General features: G+C 36.5%; 2 protein-coding genes across 8 annotated transcripts in view; one reads left to right on the forward strand and one right to left on the reverse strand.

Annotated features, from left to right (window-relative positions):
- Nucleotides 1–5,112, forward strand: part of LOC108768464 (glutamate receptor ionotropic, kainate 2) — a 141,046-nt gene extending 135,934 nt beyond the window's left edge. For 3 of the 5 annotated variants that reach the window (XM_018518895.1, XM_018518897.1, XM_018518896.1), the window contains 4 exons: nucleotides 135–299; nucleotides 697–797; nucleotides 2,393–2,674; nucleotides 3,640–5,112. In XM_018518895.1, coding sequence (XP_018374397.1) covers nucleotides 135–299; nucleotides 697–797; nucleotides 2,393–2,674; nucleotides 3,640–3,729 — 638 coding nt within the window. In that variant the 3' untranslated portion in view covers nucleotides 3,730–5,112. Of the gene's footprint in view, nucleotides 1–134; nucleotides 300–696; nucleotides 798–1,074; nucleotides 1,192–2,392; nucleotides 2,675–3,639 lie in introns of those variants that run through there. The other 2 variants (XM_018518899.1, XM_018518898.1) reach the window with 2 other exon arrangements.
- A 6,885-nt stretch (nucleotides 5,113–11,997) lies between these two features.
- Sesn (Sestrin) overlaps nucleotides 11,998–19,906 on the reverse strand; it is a 211,859-nt gene continuing 203,950 nt past the window's right edge. For all 3 annotated transcript variants that reach the window (XM_018518881.1, XM_018518882.1, XM_018518883.1), the window contains 5 exons: nucleotides 17,514–17,696; nucleotides 17,191–17,428; nucleotides 16,155–16,420; nucleotides 15,220–15,594; nucleotides 11,998–14,692 (listed from right to left, as the gene is read on the reverse strand). In XM_018518881.1, coding sequence (XP_018374383.1) covers nucleotides 14,606–14,692; nucleotides 15,220–15,594; nucleotides 16,155–16,420; nucleotides 17,191–17,428; nucleotides 17,514–17,696 — 1,149 coding nt within the window. In that variant the 3' untranslated portion in view covers nucleotides 11,998–14,605. The remainder of the gene's footprint in view (nucleotides 14,693–15,219; nucleotides 15,595–16,154; nucleotides 16,421–17,190; nucleotides 17,429–17,513; nucleotides 17,697–19,906) is intronic.

The following is a 19,906-nucleotide window of genomic DNA, read 5'->3' on the forward strand; positions in this document are numbered from 1 at the left end:
TATATCGCGCGAATAAAAAATATAATTTTAATTTATTAATTAAAATTATTATTCTGTTAAAATAAATCGCGTAAATTGCTTGTGCAATTTACTATCTACTTAATAGCGTTTAAGATTCCCGAAAAATTTTGCAGGTTCGCCTTGGCGGGATAAGATATCTTTAGCAATTCTGGAATTGCAAGAGAAAGGCGAAATTCAGATCCTGTATGACAAATGGTGGAAGAGTCCCGGGGATACTTGCATGAGGACGGAAAAGGGAAAGGAGAATAAAGCCAACTCTCTAGGCGTCGACAACATAGGTGAGCGTCTTTCTCGGAGAATAGCGCGTAAACTCTGAATTATACGGCATCATGAGTTTCCTCAGTAAAGTCATAACACGGAATTTCCCTCTTATAGTCGCAATAATTTCCTATTATATCTTCGTGTTTATTATTTTTAAGAAAAATTATTGAACTTTTTTTAAAGGATACAGCGCTCTTTGATCGACAGATAAAATAAATGTTCTTGACACGTTTAAATATCTCTATTTCAGTAAAATTCTACGATGGATTGTTCGAATTATGTGAGCGTGTAATTTATATACTTTTTTAATTTATTTGTTTAATTCATATGTGCAGAAACATTTCTTTCTTTCTTAATATTATATATCGATGTCTTATCCGCTTGAGAATCAATGTCCTGTGTTTTTGTGTCTAGGAGGAGTTTTCGTAGTCTTATTGTGCGGCTTGGCGTTCGCCGTGCTCATAGCGATTTTCGAATTCTGCTACAATTCCAGGAGGAATGCACCGGCGGAACGGGTGAGTGCATCGACCCTAGAAACCAATGCTGAAATTCATTTCAATAAATCGTCAGCACGTTCACGTTGCACGACTCTACTTGTCGACGTTGCAATCCGAATTGCCGACAAACGCGATTGCGTGCGTTTAATTCTCAAGCTACTTTTTGTTGCTTTATTTTTATCAACTATTAAAACCGTTAACTTTGAAAGATGTGCATGTGACCCTTGTGCATAAACGTTGCATGACATTCTCTGAACTTTGTTTCATCGCTACATCATGGATTTCGTCGTATCAGCATGAGCTCATCGTCCATTGAAGCATGCCGCTCAACTGCAAGTATCCCAAATACAGTTGCGAAAAAAGGTCCGTTCTGTTATCGAGAGAACTTCTTATGAATCTGTCTGCTCCAACATAAACCACGTTCTCTAAAGTTACATTCAAATAATATACGTGTATCAAAAAATTTCACTGATAATTTTCTATCGTGTATGATTTGATATAAAATATCCCAAAAAGTTACAAATTTATTAGAATTATATATATTATATAAATTTATTATAATAGTATTATATACAAGAAGGGCATTCCAAAAGTAAGTTTCCTTATCGTAAGAAAGTAAAATAAAAGAAAAAAAATTATAAAATTTACTTATTTTATTAACTTGAATTTTAAGTTACTTCTCTATATAGTTACTATTGAAATTTAAGCACTTGTTATAACAGCAATTTTTCGATACCAGTGATATGAAAAACGAGTTCTTAAATCGGAGCCGCGATTTCACATCAGCCTTTGATTTCATCTTTGATTTCATCATCTTTAATTTCGTCGCTATCAAAATTTTTACCACCCACATTTTTTTTAAGTACAAAATTTGAAGAGTATAATAGTAGATGACTTCTCAACAAAGTTATGTCAATAAATCCTGTGTTCGTCTTTCTGAATGAGGACGTGCATTGCCATGAAACAAAAAGACTTTCAAAAAATCTTTCTTTGAAAGTGACGTTGAATATTTATTATACTTTTGTTTTTTTACAGTCAAATCGAATGACCGTACGTAGTTCGGATACGTTTTGTATTGGCGTCTCTATATTCAAATTTACTCATCTAATTTGTGATTATAATAAAGGTGACACTAAATAAAAAAATATTGCCAGCATATTCCAATGAAACATCTCTACAATGCACAAGCTACTCATAATTGTTTTTTTTCCTCAAAAATTTACTTTTAGGATGCCTCTCGTATATATAAAAAATATATATAATTCTTACTGTATCAAATATATTTGAAAAAGATCAAAAAATATCTTTTTACAAATATAAAAATTTGACATTTTGAAAGGCTACGCCTTAATACATAATAATTCTACTAAAATAAAGTCCACTTCACATTTGGTTTAATTAATATAGCATTATTATTTATCTTCGGCTACCTTACATCTATTCAATAGTTTATAGTTCAAAAAATATTAAAGAAACGATACTTTTCGCTAATTTTAGAATGTTTCCCGCATCATGATGTATTTTAATGCGCCTTTTCTGAATTTTATTTTTAATAATTAAGTCATTAAGAGTCATTCATGCGAATAATTCGTCGTTGTGCGCTGCTGACGTAGCAAAGACCTCCAGTCCCTCCGACGCCTATCTCCGGCTCTCTTCAGGGAATTTCTCAGGCTGTGCAACAACAGCAGCAGCAACAACTGTGCCAGCAGCAACATCAGCAGCCACCAAATCAGCAAGAGTCGCTCTGCTCGGAGATGGCACGCGAGCTCTGCCGCGCCTTACGCTGCCGCGCGTCGTCTCGACGACGGCGTACTTGCGACAAATGTTCTACGCACGTGATCGGCTACTCGCCGGACAATCCCACTGCCACTCCCGTAAACGGGATGAGGTCCCAGGTAACGACTGCCTCGTCACTCATTAATCAACAAGCCGAAGCGATGCTTATTTTTTTCAATATATTAACATGAATTAAATGAGACTATTCATTTTTCTAATCGTAAAATATATACAAACATTTTTTACAAACTTTATTTGTATTACACCTATCCGAAATATCTTTTGCAATGTTAAGATGCTATACGATCATTTCATTTATTGGATCGAATCTTAAGACTAAGATCAGACTTAAAATAATCTTAGATATAAGATCGGATTTTAAATGAACCTCTATGATACTTTGATCATCTCTTCATCAAATTGATATGTTCCTTAATTTTAACCCAAAATCAATTTTATATATATCACAATTTCATTTAAGAGAGAACTCTCTTCCTCTTCGCCATATCGTTATTCAATTATATTTTATATTCAGTAGTAAGCTTTTTTACTCCACTTTCATTAAACTCATAATTGCATCGAAGTGTTCTTTAATTAACGTGTATCTGGCAAGCGGATTTATTTCTCGTCAGGATGGACACGAGATTTATTATCTCTTCATTTTTTTCTTACGAATAATTCAGTGGTGCAAGATATAGGTTTTACTGAAGAGATTAAAGGATCGACAGAATCCAATTGAATCTTAATTATAGCGCTTTAAGCAATTAATTCAATTATCTACTGAAGTTAAATCGAGAAATCGTAAAAATTCCATAAATCGCCGACAGATAATTAACGAAGATTAAACGTTGTAAAAAATTGAGTTGCATTTAAATGATACAATAAAATAACTTTGAATAATGAGAGTGGTCATTTGAGATTCTACAAATTATATAAAATTACGTAGAAAAAACTCAACTGCAATATTATCTAAAATATTTCGATCTCCGTAAATTTCATCCAGACGTGTTATCTGTGCAATTACTGTGATGTTACACTCGTGTAGCTATTATACAACCATTGTGTAACTATAACTATGTTACAGAGAAGCAACCTGGCCGTACCCGTAGTCGAACTGCCTCCACACATCCATATGCATCATCACGCACCGCCGCACGATTATGACGGCAATTAAACCGACGTCAAAATCATCACTAGAACATTATAATTATAATCAGGAACAAGTACAAAGCGTCTCGCGAAAAACAATTACGATCGATTTGTTGATAGATTTTCGTCGACAATGTCGGAATTTATCTGGTAGACATGTTTGCACAATAAATATTCGTCGTCGATGTTCGCGATTACGAAAAAAGAGCTTAAACGTATTTGTAAAGCAATGCGTGCGCCGCTTTTCCGCACATTTGATAAATCCGCCGAGAGATCGGCGCTGTATACTGAACTTAATTGATAAAATATTATAACGTGATTCTAAAGTGGTTTTTCTCGTCGCGAATTTTGTACGATTAATCAATTCACGGGACACAGTATAATCGTCCCGAGGCAAAGCGTTCGCCGCTTTATATTCGCCACTTTAGAAAGTATTCAAATACGTTCAGGTAACGTGATTTAATACTGTCAGGACACCGAAGAAAAATCTTAAATTAAAAAGTTACGACCAGCTCGCATGCATATTAATTCTCGGCTTTGCGAAAGAAAAATCTCTTCGTTATGAAGCAATCAAAATCGACGTTATCAAGATCGACGAGTTAAATACTAAAAAAAGTTAATGTTATTTTACAGCGATATTTTAACGTAATAATAACTTTACGTAAATGGACCGTGAAATTTTTATCCTCAAAATTATGTTTTCGTTGAAAAATTATTGTACGCCAAGCGTCTTATATGAGCATCTTAAATGCAATTTACGATGTACAAAATGAAGAGGAATATTTTTTCTCATCCTCCTCTTCCTTTGTATTGTTTCCGTTGAAGGTACAATTTATTTGGTGAAATACCTTCCCCTGAGATCTTTGGCTTATAGTTTCTTTTTATATCGAGTCTTCAATCGTTGGCGAAGCAATCATCGCGAGATAGGAATCCGTGATACTCTCACGTTCCAATTCTAATTGAACCGACATCACAGTTTGATCAAAAGAATAGTACATTGAATGACAGATGATGAACAACCCGTCCTACGCTCGTAAAATTAAACCATCCGATATATATCTACAATGGCGATCACCGATATCTTTAACGATATCACTTGGAGTACATTCATGCTACTCTCGCACGAGATCTAACGTTCAATCCATGCACAGAACATCGTTTAAACACGCTCTGTAAATGCATTCTCTTTTTACGAGAGACTGCCTACAATGTAATTGTACACGCAAAGTATTCTGTAAATATCGTCGCGCGAAGAAAGCAGCAGTGAGATTCATAATGGGACTATTTTATGCAAATGTGGCTGAGAGTGAGTAATCGTTAGCGCTAATCGATTTGTTAGACGTTTGGTGTCATGTGTAACGTGTGCTGTAATATGCTGATAGCCGGTGAATAAATGTACGATGAGAGAGGGCGATCATTGTCTTCTTCCTGACCCTCTTCAGACTGTATATACAGGGTGATTCAGAATAACCTTTTGTCCTTAAAGAGCCATATTCCTGGTCGTATTCCGAGACAATTTTTCCTTTACGAAAATTTTGTCCGAAGCTTAGTTTTCAAATTACAAGAAGTAGTAGCGTATCACGGGTCGCGTATTCTTCTTTCCCCTCCTTCTGTCTTTCCCCTCTACCACATTATCTCTTTGTCTTTCACATACTTTAAATATTTCATTATATTATAAATTAGAATGATGAAATTAAAATGGATATTGAGCCCTTTGAGTATTGGATTGCATTCTAATTACATTGATAAAATTGTTAGAGAAATGTCGTAAAAGAGCAAAATTGGACAATAATTACGTGCGATGAGTATTATAAAACTATTGATATACAAATCATACAATTATTTCAGTACGTCGAATTCTAAGAGCGTTTCATACAATTCGACGTACTGAAATACTTGTTAGACTTAATTGTATGACAATAGGCATCATAATACTTGTGGCACGCAATTATTGTTTAATTTCTCAATTTTACAAAAATTTTTCTAACAATTTTATCTCCGATATCGTGTTTATAGTATTTATTACGTATTTATGACAAGTTTTATGAGAAATGCGATCGTGCTTTTTAGCATTCAAAGAGTTATGAATGTTTAATACAAAAATGTGTGTGTAAGTCAAATACACTTTAAAAGCTTATTATTATCTCAATTATAAAATTGTTATTACCTTGTAGATGTTCAATGATTCCATTTTGCTCTAGCTTCTTGAAGCAGTTGGAGGAATAAGTTTGGGTCCACCGTGATAATGCTCGACATAACTGTTCACTGCAATTCACTTCCATCACTCAAATATTAACTTTAAAACACGTGTGTAAGGGTACGATCAACGCGATGCTACAAATGCTTTAAAGCAATTTTTGATTGGTTAATTTGCAAAATTCTTTCTTCTAATTGATCAACCAAACGCTTCAAAGCATTTGTAGTGAGATTTTGAACGCAACCTAAGTCCGTACAAAACAACGCAACACGTGTTACGTGCGATAAGCAGCTGACTGACTTTCTTGGTTATGAGTGCAATGAGTGCTGATTACACAGCGCCTCAGTGATGCGTGAATGCACTCATTGCACTCATAACCAAAGGCATAGAGAATGGACTGCGCGATCCGTATCTAAGTAATGTATGAAATGTGGTCGACAATAATGAGAGAGAGGTCCGTGGGAGACGGCCAATCCCCCTCTCGTTCTCTCTCCCATTACACCGTTGAATGGAAAGAGATAGAAATGGCCGTCTGCCACGGTCCCTCTCTCTCATCCCTATCGAACATTTTGACACACGGATCGCGCAGTCCATTCTCTATGGCTTTGCTCATGACCAAGAAAGTCAGTCAGCTGTTTGCCGCACGTTACGCATGTAACACATGTTGTGTTGTTGTGAGCGGCTTACACACGTGTTTTAAAGTTTCGTATGATTTTCAATCGCCGAATATCACAATCGTTTGTGATTGTAAGTGATTAACTGATTAATCGGTTAATAAATTCCTCGTGTTGTCAAGTTAATGTAATCGAATTGTGTCAATATGTTGAAACGTAACATAATTTATAAAAGAATCTCATCGTGGAAACGTACGTGTGACTAGATATCTATGTACTTAAGAAAAATTAATATTTGAGTGATGGAAGTGAATTGCAGTGAACAGTCGAGCATTATTACGGTGGACCCAAACTTATTCCTCCAACTGTTTCAAGAAGCTAGAGCAAAATGGAATCGTTGAACATCTCTACAAGGTAATAACAATTTTATAATTGAGATAATAATAAGCTTTTAAAGTGTAAATTTACATTTTTGTTTTAAACATTTATAACTCTTTGAATGCTGAAAAGTACAATCGCGTTTCTCATAAAACTTGTCATAAATATGTAATAAATACTACGAACGCGATATCGCAGATAAAATTGTTAGACATTTTTTGTAAAATTGAGAAATTAAACAATAATTGCGTGCCACAAGTATTGTGATGCCTATTGTCATACAATTAAGTCTAACAAGTATTTCAGTACGTTTTGTACAAAACGCTCTTAGAATTCGACGTACTGAAATAATTATATGATTTGTATATCAATAGTTTTATAATACTCATCGTACGTAATTATTGTCCAATTTTGCTCTTTTACAACATTTCTCTAACAATTTTATCAATGTAATTAGAATGCAATCCAATACTCAAAGGGTTTAATATCCATTCTAATTTCATCATTCTAATTTATAATTTAATGAAATATTTAAAGTATGTGAAAGACAAAGAGATAGTGTGGTAGAGGGGAAAAATAGAAGGAAGGGAAAAAAAGAAGGAATGTGTTTTTATAAACGTGTAAATGCATCCGGTCAATGTGTGCACCAAAAATATGTCCCTTTAAGGACAAAAGGTTATTCTGAATCACTCTGTATAATCGCTGTTGATAATTTAAAAAAATAATTGAAGTTAGATGAAAAATATGTTACGACGGATTTTATTTTAATCTTGGAAACTGAAATTCCATTTTAATTTAAGGATGACGGAACTAAAATTAGTATCAGTCAGCTAATCGATGTTGCAAGAACTTTCTTCTAATATTATAATTTCAAAGAATAGCATTTCAGCAATGAGTCGCTTTTGGACAGGGCGAGGTGAAGAACCTGTTGACTTTTTTTATATAACATCATTTATTAAGAGATAAAATAAATGACAAATAACATATCTCACTTATATGAAACTATAATATTTCTTAGTGTTCATTATTCGTTATGATATAAAAGAAATCACATCATATACGACCCCCTTCCCCGGCCGCACGTATGGCGGCGATCGCTTGAGTCTTACATATACGCGATACAAAACGAAATTGACAATCTGCTTATCGCCAAAGAATACGCAAAACAGCGAGAATTCCTAAATTAGTCTCGTAAAGAGATCGCGAGCTGGCGCCGGCCCATGATAAGATTAAGCTACGACCGCGAGGCTTAATCGAATCAACATGACCGAGATGTTACGGCGAGCTTCGCGAGCAAGGAATTCCTTCCCAACTTTCTCTCGGAATCTCTTCCTCGTTGGTAAAACCGATGGATTACTATTACAAAGGGTGCTTTTTTTAGCCGCGTCTCGATCAGCTCGGAATCTGAAATCTAGAGCGTAAAATGAAAAAAGTATACTTTTGTCTATTCAGCGCTCTAGATCTAGTCACCGAGATATTAATGTGCAATCGAAAAAAAATCTTGATCACCCAGAAAGGGGAAGGGGGCCTAGTCAAATCACTTGTAATTATCACACAATCATTCCCGATAAGGTGGCATGTACTATTTTAATATGCTTTTTGTGACTTTCGGAGGTGGACTATTCTTTCGGCTGTGTACAACTCGTGCACTTCTCTCTCTTTCTCTCTTCCCATCTCTCTTTAAGAGCTTGAACTCACTCGAGACAACTGGACAATGAGTTTAGAACCAATTTAACATACACACGCGCGTGCGCACGCACACGCACACACCCTCACACACCATATACACACACATGTACATATATGTTCCTTTTACCATTTTTTTTTAAATTCTTTATTTCATCGTTCGCACATTAACTTGTTACTTTTCCTGAATTTTTCTTTCTCTGTACTCGTCCACCTCCAAGATTCTCACTATACACTTTACCGAGGCGTCAACTCGACTAAAAATCCCGATGTGCCCTGCTATACATATCCAAGAGAGAAACAGCAATGAATAAAAGTTGAGCGAAAGATAAAGCACGATCAAACATAGAGCACAAAGCCCAAATAATACGAACATCTCAGGAATATTTATAAAATAACAAACCTTCTGGATATTTAAAATATTTAAGTAATAAATATTTAAATAATAATAATAATAATGATGCCGTGACATAAAGGCATCCTTGACAAATCTTGTGGACGTTTACAACGATATTTCGGTATGTGAAATCAGAGATCTCGGTGCCTCATTTTCTGGCTCGATGTCTGATCGCACTTTACTTTCGCCACTTAATCGTCACTACATAAAAATCTCGATTTCTTTCGCACCTCCTTCCTCACTCTACCTGTTTTTTCTCCCATTCTCTTCTTTTCTACCGTACCCCTTAGAATTATCGCGAAATTATAATCCGCTTTGATGTGTGATTCGCCGCAGCGGCATTCGCGTGCAGCTTCAACGAGAATCTCTCGCGTTTCTCAATTTTCAAGAGAAAAAAAAATAAAGAAGAAAGATATGGAGCAGAACGTCGTCTGTAATTGTTACAACGTTCTTCTTGTTACAACGTCCTTTTTTTCTCTACGAGCCTTGCGCGTATTCCTCCTTCTCTCTCTCTCTCTCTCTCTCTCTCTCTCTCTCTCTCTCTCTCTCTCTCTCTCTCTCGATTATGAGATGATCAACCCACGTATACGATTATCGCAAACATGTTGCAATTCATTATCGTCTACATTTATCAATGTTTGTTATTTTCTTTCACTTTCTTTTGTAATCATAAACAGTACAAAAAAACGATGAAAATTGATAAGAACAAAAAGATAGTTATAGATACAACAAGATGAAATAAGAGCTTAAAAGACTGGCATGTTATTAAAAAATAAAATAGATAATAGATAACTTTAAATAAATAATGCAAAAACGAGAGGTAAATGAAAAAGTTGCGAGACAGAAATTTAAAAAAAGAGGAAAAAGGAAAAGTTAGAAAGAACAGAAGAATACGTAGGTCCTTTCGGATTGTGTTAAATAAGTAAATTCTGAAGTAAAATCTAGTTTCTTCTTACATAACTGAATGTATTAAAAAAACATTGTTATTAGTTTTATATAAAATTCGAAAAGTTATAACATAGCTCTCGATGCGATCTTCGGCGATGATGTTTTTGAGAGCATCGCGACTATCCTAAAACGCATAAACGAGTAAATATTACGATGATTTAACGAATATTTATTCATTGATGGGCCGAAAAGGTATATGCATCGAAATCTATATCTAATGTTCGCTCAGTACGAAATAAAAAGTTACGTAAACTCATTATGAATGCCAAAAATCATGATACTTACAAACTAAACGCGCGAAGAATCTAGTTTTTCATTTGGATATATAAGGCGATCAAATATCATAAAAATTCTGCGAATAACACATTTCTAATCTTGTATGTTAACACATTAGATGATAATTTAGATATGTTCCTAAAATTCAGATAATCACAACTTCTTGCATATCTCTTTGGTTTCAATTGTATTGGGCTCTCGCGTAGCGAGTCTAATTCTATACGAAATGATACAATTTAATCATTTTGATCTCTGACGATTTGATGTGACAGTATACGCATCCTGGAGAAATATAAAAGAAACTGTAGAGTTCACTAAATTTATCGATTGCGAACAAGTTCGTATAAAAGAGATAAATAGATAAACAGAAATGAAAGAGAAAGGTAGCTAAAGAGAAAGAGTTCCGGAGTAGAGCCTAAAATGAAATAATTTAAAAAAACAGAGAGAGAGAGAGAGAAAGAGAGAAAGTGAAACTGAAAATACTGTCATTAGCATGACGAACAACGATTTTTGTCGCAGAATCGCATTCTTTCTCTGTTATTACTCGCAAACAACGGCAAGATACGTTACAAAGCGAAGAGAAAAAAAGTTCGATCGCCGAAAAGTTATTGGTTCTACCGATTCGACTATTCCATTCCGGCGAGATGAACTGTAAGCGACGCAAAAATGTTTCTTTTTTTTCTATTTTAAACTCTTGATGTGATATGTGGAGACGTCGCTTAAAGAAAAAAAGGAAACGCGTCGCTCTGTTGGTCGATAAGTCTCGCTGTTTACTATCCATTTGGTTCCGTATCATTCGGACGATCCATGCGTGTCTCTGCGTGCGTATATGCGTTTACGCTTATGTGCATGGAATCGTACTTTGGAATTCGACTTTGTTCCACCGGATTAAATCCGCCACCGGAGTGAAAAATGTAATTCGGCGTCACTAGTCGACCAAGAATTGAAACTGGTGTAATCTCAATAAATCCAGATGCAGAGATAAGAATTATCTCTATGTTTACTCTCAGTAATTAAATATAGAAGTTTGTATTACTACTTAAAATGTCCATAAAATTTTAAACAACGCGTTTATAGGATCACAATAGAATTCTAATATTTCGTAAAAAAGAAATTTACTCTGTATTGTTACACATATTAAATAAAAATTTTATGTATGTGTACATATGTATATACACAAATCTATACATATATATAATATACTCTATTTTATTATATATATATTATAGTATAATTATATGAAGTTATATTAGGCCTGTTCTTTTTGGCTGAACTTTTGTACCAGTTCATTTTTTTTCCTTTTCTATCCGGAAGGAAAGAAGAGGAAGAAAGATGGTGCAAAAGTTCAGCCAAAAAGAACAGGCCTACTATTACACAGTGAGTGCAAAAAGTATTCCTACGGAGAAGATATTTTTTAGAAAAATTTTATGAAATGAGTTACCGAATTGATGATTTCAACCCCAATTCGACGTCAATTCAATATATATATGTATACCAAAAAGATATGTATTAATTATAAAAAATATATCATCTGAAAAATAAGCGAAAATTAAAAATTGTATTATTTGGATGCTCAAAAAGTATTCGTATAGTCGAGAAATTTAGCTTCTAAAATCAGGAATATATGCGAAGCTCGTTTGTTTATATTAGAACAGAATATATTCATTGTATAAAATTGCTAATTAATGTTTATTTTTTACAAATAAGACTTTTTTTATTAAAAATTTCCTTATATACTTTTTGCTTTCACTGTATATGATAAATAAAACTTTTTTTGCAATCCTCAGAACTCAAATAATCATAATTTACTGAAATTGCACCAATTTCAATTTTCTCGCAGGATCTTTTACTCACTGTGTGTACCACTTATAGTCGATCGTTCGCTGAATCGAGATCAAAGGATCGTTCACGGAGAACACGTTCACATTCCAAAGTACTGATTATCACGTCCTTGAACGCGCACGTAAATAAATCGATTATCTGAGGCGCGCCCGCGCATACGTACGCACACGTACACAATTATATAATAAAGAGACACCCTAATTACAAACGCTACAGGTAGAATCATCAAATTTCCAATTACGTGCGCACTTCATACGCACTTGCCACGCGCACCACTCTCTCCCTCTCGCTCTCCCTCCCTTTCTTTCGCCGAGTTAATTGTAAATATGCGTATATATGTATCTATATATATATACATATATATATATTCGCTTTTTTATGTGTATGTGTGTATACATATATATAGATATATGCGATCACAGAACACGTATATTTCGTGTGTAATAGAGTTTGTGCCACGTTCTTTTCGTGTGTATCATGTGTTGTACGTGTATATATGTATAGGTGTGTATGTTGCGTGTCTGTATATACCTTAACAATCTATTATAAGAATTTGATTTGTTTAAACAGCCTCGCCTCGATCCTCTTCGTACACAACACTGACATCAAACAAACGGCGTCCCCGCACGATTGCAATCAATAATCGCCGAGGAAGGGACAGGGCTCCTCCATCAGCCGTGCGTCGCGATTCCTATCGCTTTTTATCAAACTTCTCTCTCTCTCTCTCTCTCTCACACACACACACCCTCTCTTTCTTTTCTTTCCTTTCTATATAACGTTTCATTAGAACGCTACGCCGAAGGCATCGAAATTCGTTGATAAGCGCCCTCGCGCGCGCGCGTAATATCGGGCGTCGAGAAATTGGTGTTCACATGAAATCGATCAGTTCTTTCAATGGCGCACGCAAAATTCGGATAAAATCCCGAACCACGTTCTCCAAGCTGATACTTCTTTCCTGCTTCTTCAAGCGTAAGCCATCAGCACAAGAATCCGGATACAATAATCTTCTTTTCCTTCGAAACACCAAACGAATTTTCTTCTTCGCGTAAAGCTCGACGCGAACGTGGCTTTCCATCGCTAATCTCAAGGTGGAAAAGCAGCCTAGATTTAGATGGTGCATGAGTTAAAGCGAATTTGCAACGCTCTTTGCGTTCGGCTAAACAACAACGGCGCATCATCCCTCGGTAAATAAACACAGCCGATAGGCATTGCTTCTCTCCGCGGTCGCGTGCTCGTAACATAATCTGCACGTCCATGCACGCGGCTGCGGATCGTCCTACAGTCTAAGGTTTGCTCGACACACGCGTATGATGAATGGTAAGTAGGTACAATTTTATGTTAGCTCTTTCACGGGTATTTTCTTACGGAATAGGTATCGTCAAAATGAAACGAAGATAAAACGCATTACATACATATATATATAGATATATACAGAGCGCGAAAGACAATTTCTCGGTCCGATGTTCGCGACGACGCGCGGTTGCGTCGCACGCGACAATTCGACGTTCCGATAACTCGAGGTATACACCACAAGCATGAAAACTTCGGAGAAGTCGAATCAAATCGGATCCGAGGCAAAGGATAAAATCACGACGGAATTAGAGTTAATAGATTTTCTTAATTTAGCCTTACGATTAATTTTCCATTTCTCAATAAGCTATCCGACACAAAAGAAGAAACGAAATATCTGCGCGGAGTTTTTTCTCTTGCTTGATATATGAATGCGTGTTGCGGTGATGCGTTTTCTTCAATAAACCGCGCGTAAGATCGCAATTGCAAACGTAATAAGAATGTGTGTGTGTTTTGTGTGTGTGTGTGGTTGGTGTTGCGTGTCAAGTTAAAAGCGCGACTTGAAAGCTTCTAAGGCGAGAGCAAACTTTTTTTTAACAGATCTGAAACGTAAACGAAACGCACAAATAACAGTCTGCTATAATGTCGAACGTAGAAAAATACAAGTGTCTATGTACAAAACAAATTATAAATCTTTCCTCTCCTTGTCATGTCTTCCTGTCTGTTCGCACAATTTCTTCCTCCGTTTTTATGATCTCTTCACAATCCTGTCTCAAACAAGCGCGGAGAAACACTCCATTCGCCATCAACTCTACTTTATTAAGCGAATAGACGTGCAATCGACAATGTTCGTGAGCCGCACGAGAAACAAAGACGCGTTGGTCTCGTCGTTGAGGCGCCATCGGAAGAATCGCGCCGAAAGCGCAGCTGAACGGCCAAATATTATGATCTCCTGTTTTCCTCACAATTAACATTTTTGTTTTCTTCCTCTTGCTCTTCCACTCTATCGCCTTTTTCAGCACTCGCTGAAGAATCGCGATTGCTCGCTATCGCCGCAATTCACGAGTCGACGTTGAAGCGGCCGTATGATAGCGCGTGCATATGTGTGTGATGTTCTGTATAAGACTCGATGATATCGCGCTTGCCTGCTCCTTCTATGCCGCGCGCATGAAGTCTGCGAATTTACGGCATGGAGCGTGGCGCGAGAAAACAAATCGACAAACTGCAGACTGACAGACAGCGGACAAACGAGGGAGCGACGCGGAACTTCGCTTTAGGTCATATACCGCATCACGGCACGAAGGGCATACAGCAGTTCTGCTTGCATGCGAGCCTCTAGAATCATCAGGTTCACGTGGACCTGAAAAACAAAAGGAAAAGGCGATATTTAACAACGTCCAACAATCTCGTTTCCTCGCCTTTTGCTTGTATGAGAATAGATTTTTATATTTCTTGTTTCATCATGATAAAAGCTTTATCGTAGATGTTAAATAACTAATTTCAAATGCATAACGCATTTCATGCGAGCTAATCTTAACTTTCCATCACGAGACTGACAGCAGTTATTCGCAACCGAATAATATCAAGTATTTTATATTTAACACAGTCAGTTTTTAAACTTATCTACATAAATTATTGCTTATTTAAATTTCTATGAGATTCGTTTGAAATAGGAAATGCAACCTTATTGTGTACTACCCGTATAATCATATATTTTAATTTAAAAAATTAAAGAAGCGCTAAACGGCTTGATTGAAGTAGTTTATTTTTAAAAGAATTATATTATTTATTTTTAAAGAATTATAAATAATATATATTCTCGTTTGTTTTTCAATTAAATTACTTTAGTCAAGTTAGATCACACATTTGAAAGATAATTCTACTTACCTTTTCACTGTGTTTGAATTCCCTCATGACGCGATCATAATCCCTCTTTGTAACGCGCTCCGGATAGCAAACGGCGCTCTTGATGAAGGTTTTGAGGCTACGCTCAAGCAATTGATTCACCTCATTGTAATCGTAATCGTCATGCCTGATGCCGAACATACACTGTATGTAGTTCCAGATCGCCCGTCTAAAGCGCGACGTATCGACCTTGTTGTGCGTGCCCATGGTATAGTATGTCAAATTGTATGCGGTCTTGAATTTGTCGTCGAGAAGATTACCGACGTCATTGTACAGACGATTCACCAAGGAGTAACCGTGATCATCCCAGGAATAGTCCTGGACGCGGAAGGTCGGTATGTCGTTCAACTGACCGCGCTAGAAAGACGAAAAACATCGAGTCAATAAAAAAAGAAAGCATCAAGAGATGAGAAAAGTTGTATTAAAAGATTCTCGCGAAAGATGTATAGAGTCATGTATAAGGAACGAAAGAATATCCTACACCCGTAGTAACCGGCGAAGCGACTTTTTTATTATCATTAACGCCTGGCGTAAGCGTTGTGCCCCGCCTTCGTAGCCTATCTTAAGTCAACCAATACACAACGTCGTCGCGCGGTAAATATTCATAGTAGTTACGCGAGCGGAGCCGTAAGCCGTACGCGCGGAGTACAGGCAGTCAGCTTAAATATTCATGGATGAGCTACACGCTACCTTGGAATATCGTCTTTCGGTTCTAATCCATTACACACTACTTAACTTAGGCGTATAAAAACAGCGGACGCGCGCGAGGAATCATCGCCACATTGTTAAATAACATGAGGGTCGCGTTGACGTTATCAACATAAATGGATAAACTAAATTAAGATACGTAGCGAGTATCTATGGGTTAACTGTTTCGCCGTTTCTAGCACGGTAAAACTGGTGCCGAAGAGGCTCACCTTGGCGAAATCCTGGTAGATGAAAGTGGGATCCTCGATGAATAGACCGATATCGGAGTCGAGGACCGAGCTGCTCCTTTGCGGCGCTGCTGCCAGCTCGGCCGATTGCGTCTCGACAGTCTCGAATCTCTTGGAGAGCTCCTCCTGCGTGATCTGATAGGACTCGGATTTTTCCGAGAGACGCTTCATACGTTCCATCAGAGTCTCCACTCCGACCTCCTGCTCGCCAACTATGCTCGGCGACGACGGCGGCGACGGTAAATTTTCTATAAATCGTGACAATTTCAATATAGAGTTATATAAATCGTGACAGTTTCAATATGGAGTCATATAAATCGTGACAAGTTCAATATAGAGTTGTATAAATTTTTTGTCAACGTTATGGATGTTCGAAAAAGCGAACTTACACATGGAAAGGACGGTTTTGCTGAAATATCTAAAAATTTAGCTAGATACAGATCTGAAAATAATGATGTAAGATTCAAACCAGTTTTTAGAATATCAAAATCTTTTACAAAATTGCACAACCATCCAGCTATCCAACTTGGTTGAGTCTCAAAAAGATCACTTCACAGAGAAACATTATTGATACACGATGAACATTGTACACTGAATGTATCTATCTCATATTTCGTCGAAGTAGTATGTAATGAAGGTGGTTAAAAAATTAGCCGAAAAATGTTTGCGAGCGATTATTAAAATTTTGTAACTATTTGTTCTAATTAAAAGTCAGATACTTGACTAAATATTAACATTGATATTTATCGCGCACTTTCTACAGCGTCAATTCCCAAAGCCATTAAGTTTGTTACTAGATTAATTTTACAGAATTGTTCATCATTCTCAAGTTTCTTACGTAATTATTATTTTCATCAGCCAACAAAATTATTTTCAGATCTGTATTTAGAAAATTTTGGACACTTCAGCAAAATCATTCTTTCCATGTAAAAATGGATAATTTTACACAATTCATAATCATCGTTAGACAAATGATATTCCATTTTGCCAACAAAGGGTTATAATAAATATTACGTACCAGTCTTGCCGTCTCCGTTGGGGATCTTTTTAGGGCTCGTGAGCTTATCTTTGGCAGGCGGTATCTTACTACTATTGTCCTGGATGTTCTCCTTATAGTGATGACCGGTAACGTTATCCAATTCCTCGTTAATTCCACAAGAAAATACGAAAGAGGATAACGAGTGGAAGTGGGCTAATAGAACTATCGCATGGACAACCTCCGCTAAGGACCAATTATCATCGCCCTTAGTCAATTTCTGAAAATATAAACATTTGTATTGCATCACCGTCCTCGAACATCATGTGAATTCTATGCATGAATCCGAAATCCCACGCGTTTACCTCTATGTGCGATTTATTCAGGAGCCACGGTCTATGGGCTAGGATCTTGTTGATCTCATAGAGATCTTGCAGCTTCCCCGGAATCGATCTCAGGCCTTGGAGCCACGAGGGGTCACCGCCCTGAAGAAGGAACTCTCCCTTCTGCAGGTTTATAAGGTAGCTACATTGGTGCCTACCCGCAGCCTGAAATTACATTAAGATAGATCTCCAAACCTGTTCTCGTCAATTTATCTCTCTCTCGTATCATCCGCGACGCTTAATGCCACCCTCAGACAACGTTTCTAACGTAATCGTCTCCCCTACACTGAGAGATTATTATCTACTAAATCGTACATCATTAAAAAGGATCGTACAAATTTTTCGATGGTTATCCGAAAGGAGCTGTAATTCTGACCAAGGAGGATCTGAAGTGAAAACGCGTTTTTGAAATATTGCAAATCCTTCTTGCCCATATTAAGAATGAAAAGCCTCAGACATCCATTAGTCTATTCAAAAATTAACGATAAATATAAAAATTTTTAAGTCATCAGATTATTCACTTGACAGGATAGAATTTACAGAAAAGAGAAAAATAGTTAAATAGAGGAAGGTCACCAATACCGACATGCCACTTTGTTTTTAGACAATATTTCTTAAACAAAAGGTAAAAATACAACTTCAAAAACATAAATACAAAGTAAAAAGTGTCTTCTATCAGATAGTATAAGCAATTTTTATAATACTGTTTGCAATTTTGCAATAATTAAGTTTTTCTTAAGTTGCAAAAATGAGCGTCTGACAAAATCGGCTCCAAAACTGACATAGTAGGCAACATTCCTATTCTATAAATAAAGATATGTCCTATTCTGTAAAGAAAACTAATTTATGAAACTATGAGCATTTAAAATGACATAATATTATCAATAATACAGTCACTATTATTTTAATTACGCAATTTGCAAAAGAACACCGTAAGAATTTTCTTCTCGGATTCATAGAATTGATTTTTGGTATAGAAATAAGCCACAAACATATGAATTATGAGTTTGTACTTCTTTAATTAGCTAAACAGATCATGATTTTATTAGTATTAATAAAGTGCCATAGTTAGTTTCTGAAAAATAAGGGGGTGTCACTTTAGGAGACCTATGTCAGTATCGGCGACTTTCCTCTATTATACAATATTCCAGAACCAATCGACTCTTTTTTCCAAATACATATGTTATAAATGCAGTTCAGATTAATATATTTTCATCACTATTTCGATAATACGGAACAGCAGCATTGACAAGTACTTTGACGGAAAGGGTTTGCGTTAATTTTAATTGTATATAACTGTACTGTGCATCAGAAAAAGAATTAATTGGCCTTGGGAAACATTGTAGGTAATATTTAACTTGATCTTTTCTACTTTTCCTGAAATCTATTATTCCTGTCAAGTAATCAATTGATCTGGTGACCCAAAAATTCTCACACTTATTGTTAACGAATGAAAAAATTTCTTTCTACATTCTTTAGAGTGGAATCTCATTCTAAAGAGTAAACTTTCACTCTTAAAGGTTGAAAATTTTGTCACTCTTTTTCAAGAGTGACAGCATTTTCACTCTCTATAATCAGATTCCGTTCCAAAGAATTTAGAGAGTAAGAGATCTGAAGCTAAGATTCTTAATATGAACACGAAGAACTATCATTAGCAACAAACCGTATTTTAAAAGCGCGTTTCTACTTCTGCGCGTTCCTCCCATTGTGAGCAACTCGCTAGTTGATTGAAAATGCAATTTAAATACGTATTAAAGAGACGAGATCCATATGCGCGATAAAAACGTTTCATATATGATTCAAACGAGCGTTTCATATGTATTAAATGCCGCGTCGTGTAATGATGTAATGTAATTACAGCGTAATCAATGCGCACCCCGCGCTACATAATAAATCAACTAATTTATGGCTGTTAAGCTTCGACGGTGCAGGCCTTGTAATCTCGATTATCACGCTTACCTCAGGCCCGTACATCACAATAAGCAGATACACAGGTCTGCAGAATTAGCTCGCAGATAATGCCCATCGATAAGATACTACCCGTAGGGAAATAAGGGTCGAATAAAAACGGCGAGGGCGAGGGAGTCGACCGAAAGCAATTTTGCCCCGCGAGAAATTTCTATTCGCGCATTGAGCGCCGGATGGCCGTCGCCGTGCATTATTGGCGTCGGTACGCAAACGTGTATTTGCGCACATGTGTACGTGCGATATCGCGTATCGCGCACGATAAACGGTGGGTTTCCCGTCCCATGAAATTTTCGAGGACGAGCGCCGGAGTTATTGGCTCGATTTCGTGGGGAGAGGCCGTAGCGGCTTGCCGTATGCATTTTTCAATAACAAATTTCGACCGGCGATAGGCGAATTGACAACGACGT

The sequence above is a fragment of the Trachymyrmex cornetzi genome, unplaced genomic scaffold, assembly GCF_001594075.2.
Source record: "Trachymyrmex cornetzi isolate Tcor2-1 unplaced genomic scaffold, Tcor1.1 scaffold797, whole genome shotgun sequence".
Taxonomy (NCBI): domain Eukaryota; kingdom Metazoa; phylum Arthropoda; class Insecta; order Hymenoptera; family Formicidae; genus Trachymyrmex; species Trachymyrmex cornetzi.